We start from the raw sequence: 3,570 nt of genomic DNA on the forward strand, positions 1-3,570 counted from the left end.
TGGACTTTGAACTTATCCCACAGTAGTGGTACATGAGGCACCGTAGTACTACGGTACTCCACCCTGCAACACTAGTGACATCAGCCAATACTGTATGTAGTTTTTAGATGTGAAAAGTTCTAGACCCATGCAAATTAGTTCCGGAACGCACCAGGGCCTTTTCTGAAAAGATCCTGGTGCATTCCAGTACGTTCCGGCTCAAATTAAGCACTGCTTGTATATATCTTGTATTAATACTCTGATGAGGTCATCTGTGAGAGTTTGAACTGGATGGTTTCAGTGGTTTTCAGTGACACAGCAAACTAACGCCAACATGACGCCTCATCAGTTCGGTCTGTACAGTAAATGTTGTCACTGTGCCTTCCTGCAAAGTGTGGATACGTAACATACGTTTCTACAGTGACGTAGTATCTGAGCTAACTGTGACATCAGCAGGTGGAGGGGATGGAGGATGGTGTGACATCAGCAGGTGGAGGGGATGGAGGATGGTGTGACATGGATGTGAGTCGTATGTTTTCTGGTGAGGCTGTGAGAAGTTATTATTTTTATGTTTCAAAAAATAATTGAAATCCTGTCAAATCACTTTTTTTCCTTTGTGTCTTTTTCTTCATTAAAACATCAGTGTATATATTTGTTCAAGTGTCATCTGCACCTCAATAAAACACATATATATATATATTTATATATCAGAGGAAGCAAAGTCTGAAAAAGTCGACTTTATTTCTATCAAAGAACGAACCAAGTGAACATTTTACATCATACGTGTGTTGTTGTTTTTTTGAGTCATTTTTACATTGTTTTAATATAAAATTCACAGTTTAAGTGATGATACATGAAAAGACACCATAAATAGTTTGATTCAAAAAGAAAAACAAACAGAAATATTAATAACGTTGGAGGAGGCGAATCAGACCTCAGAAACACACTGAACTCAACATGTGCATACAAGTGCAAATATATTCCACTGTCTAACGTCGTTGTTGTTGCTGTTGTTGTTGTTGTTGTTGTTGTTGTTGCTGTTGTTGTTGTTGAGTCTTTATGACGGATTTATCTGAACCACAGCGAACAGACCTGCTGGATTCGTCACAGCTGGAAACATCACTGCTTTATTAATGGGAGTCATTAAAAACACGACAGGAGGCGACGCAACATCCAGAGATCCTCGACATGAACTCAGAGACACAGAAACTAAACACAGCTGGATGATGTGCTGCTCTCTGCAGAAGAACTTTATTCTGAAGAGTAAAAAAAAATAAAATGTATTTTTGATTTAAAAAACTTGCAGCAGAAGGAATAAACGAGAGACTCTGCTCATTAACTCCCTCCTCTTCTGAAAATCAAACACAGACACCAGATTTTAGTTTTCTGAGTACAAACCAAACAAAAGCTGAATGTGAGCTTTTATTTTGAAATGATTCTGGTTCCTGTTCCTCTGAAGTTAATAAATCCTTTGAATATAAATGTATTAATCTTCCTGTATGATCAGAGATGTCAGTATAAAATCTGACGGACAGAGGCGTCACCACAGCAGAATGTTTCATTGAGCATGCTCGTTTCGAGGCTCCTGACGCACCACACGGGTGGAGTTAGCGCTCATTTTAAGATGGTCAAATATCTCAACAAAGATCCAGCTGATGAGGCGTTATCAATCAATCTACCAATGATTTTGATTGGTCACCCTTTAAACTGCTAAAGGGCAGAAAATGCTGAGTTATTTTGGAATTTTTTCTAATTTAATTCTGACTTTCTGTTGATTTACCAGATTCAGATTCAGATTCACAATACTTTATTAATCCCGGGGGGGAAATTGTTTCTGGACTTTACCCTGATTTAGTCCTGATTTTACCTTGATTTAATCCTGACTTTCTCTTGACTTTATCCTGATTTAATCCTGACTTTATCCTGACTTAATCCTGACTTTCTCTTGACTTTACCCTGATTTACTCCTAATTTTACCTTGATTTAATCCTGACTTTATCCTGATTAAATCCTGACTTTATCCTGACTTTATCCTGACTTTATCCTGATTGATTAAATCCTGACTTTATCCTGATTAAATCCTGACTTTATCCTGATTAAATCCTGACTTTATCCTGACTTTATCCTGATTTAAACCTGACTTTATCCTGATTAAATCCTGACTTTATCCTGATTAAATCCCAATTTAAACCTCATTTAATCCAAATTCCATCCTCTCTTAATCCTGACTTTATCCTGATTTAATCTGATTGTATCTCAATTTAAGCGTGACTGTTTGAGTGATTAATTAATCTAACGTCATGTATTTATTGATTTATAGTCGTTGATCTCAAACTTGTTCTGTTTCCTTCAAGAAAAACGTCCTCACCTTGTTTATAGCGTTATGCTAACAGCTAATGCTAAACGTTTACATCTTGACATCATGTGTTTCTTCTTCCTCTGCTCCCTTTTGTGGTCGTGACAGATCTAATCTAAAATTAAATTAAGACCTCCAGAATAAATGTTGTTCTCTTTGCCATAGCTTGTCTTTGTTGAGATGTGAGGATGCGATGACATCATCAGAGCATCTACATGGTCGCCTGTCAGAACCAGCTGCTGATCTCTGCTGTGGCTCTGTCCTCTGTGTGATGAAGGCACATGAAGTCAGTGTGAGGTCAGAGCGGCTGATCTCGCTGACGGAGGTGAAGTGTTCTCTTATCGACCTGTGGCTGCACTGCTACCTCTACCAGACCCCGCCTCCTGAATGTCCACAGGGGGGCGCCGCGGGGCCAGATGACACAGAAACAAAGAGAAACCATTTGGTGCGTCTCTATGATACTTTCAACAGTTAAAAACAACACATAGAAAAGGACAGGAAACAGCTCTATGAGTGCGTTACAGAAATGGTCCTCTATCTGCAGGTGGTTCTGTCACCTACTGTCTCGCCGCTACTTTCTCCTCATTGTTGTTGTTGTTGTTGTTGTGGAGACTCAGGTTCAGGTCGAAGCCTGACTGCTTCCTCAGAGCGCGCGGCATCAAAGTCTTTTTCACAAACAGTTTCTGGAGGAAGCGGTTGCTGATGCTGAAGGGGCAGAAGCTGTGGATGAAGTACATGAGGCCGACGCCGGGCCCCGCAAAGTAGCGCACCTGTGGCTGTGGGGACAGCAGCGCCTGGACGATGGCGTCTGTGACGGGGCTGAGGTCGGGGTTGGCCTGGCTGGCGTGGCTCTGGAACAGCTCCTTGGTCTCGTTCAGGTAGTCCTCGCCGTACTCCTCAAGCAGCGCCGGTGAAAGATTCTGCAGCAGCTGCTTGTGCTGCTGCTCCCAGTAGGCGTGGTTACTGGACTGACCTGCAGGGGACGACAGAGCTCAGGGTTACCACGGCAACAACCACTGCACACTGACTGTAAACACCACAGGACTGCTGCTGTCAAATGAGTGAGAGATGTTCCAGTGTTAAAGTATGTGTGCCGTTGTACTGAGGTGACGATGTGCTGAGGTGACGATGTGCTGAGGTGACGATGTACTGAGGTGACGATGTGCTGAGGTGATGTGCTGAGGTGACGATGTGCTGAGGTGACGATGTGCTGAGGTGACGATGTACTGAGGTGA

General features: G+C 42.1%; 1 protein-coding gene across 1 annotated transcript in view; it reads right to left on the minus strand.

The window, feature by feature from the left end:
* Positions 1–704: 704 nt before the first annotated feature.
* Positions 705–3,570, minus strand: part of hsd11b2 (hydroxysteroid (11-beta) dehydrogenase 2) — a 37,966-nt gene continuing 35,100 nt past the window's right edge. The window contains exon 5 of the mRNA XM_050061560.1: positions 705–3,308. Coding sequence (XP_049917517.1) covers positions 2,893–3,308 — 416 coding nt within the window. The 3' untranslated portion in view covers positions 705–2,892. The remainder of the gene's footprint in view (positions 3,309–3,570) is intronic.

The sequence above is a fragment of the Epinephelus moara genome, chromosome 1, assembly GCF_006386435.1.
Source record: "Epinephelus moara isolate mb chromosome 1, YSFRI_EMoa_1.0, whole genome shotgun sequence".
Classification (NCBI taxonomy): Eukaryota; Metazoa; Chordata; class Actinopteri; order Perciformes; family Serranidae; genus Epinephelus; species Epinephelus moara.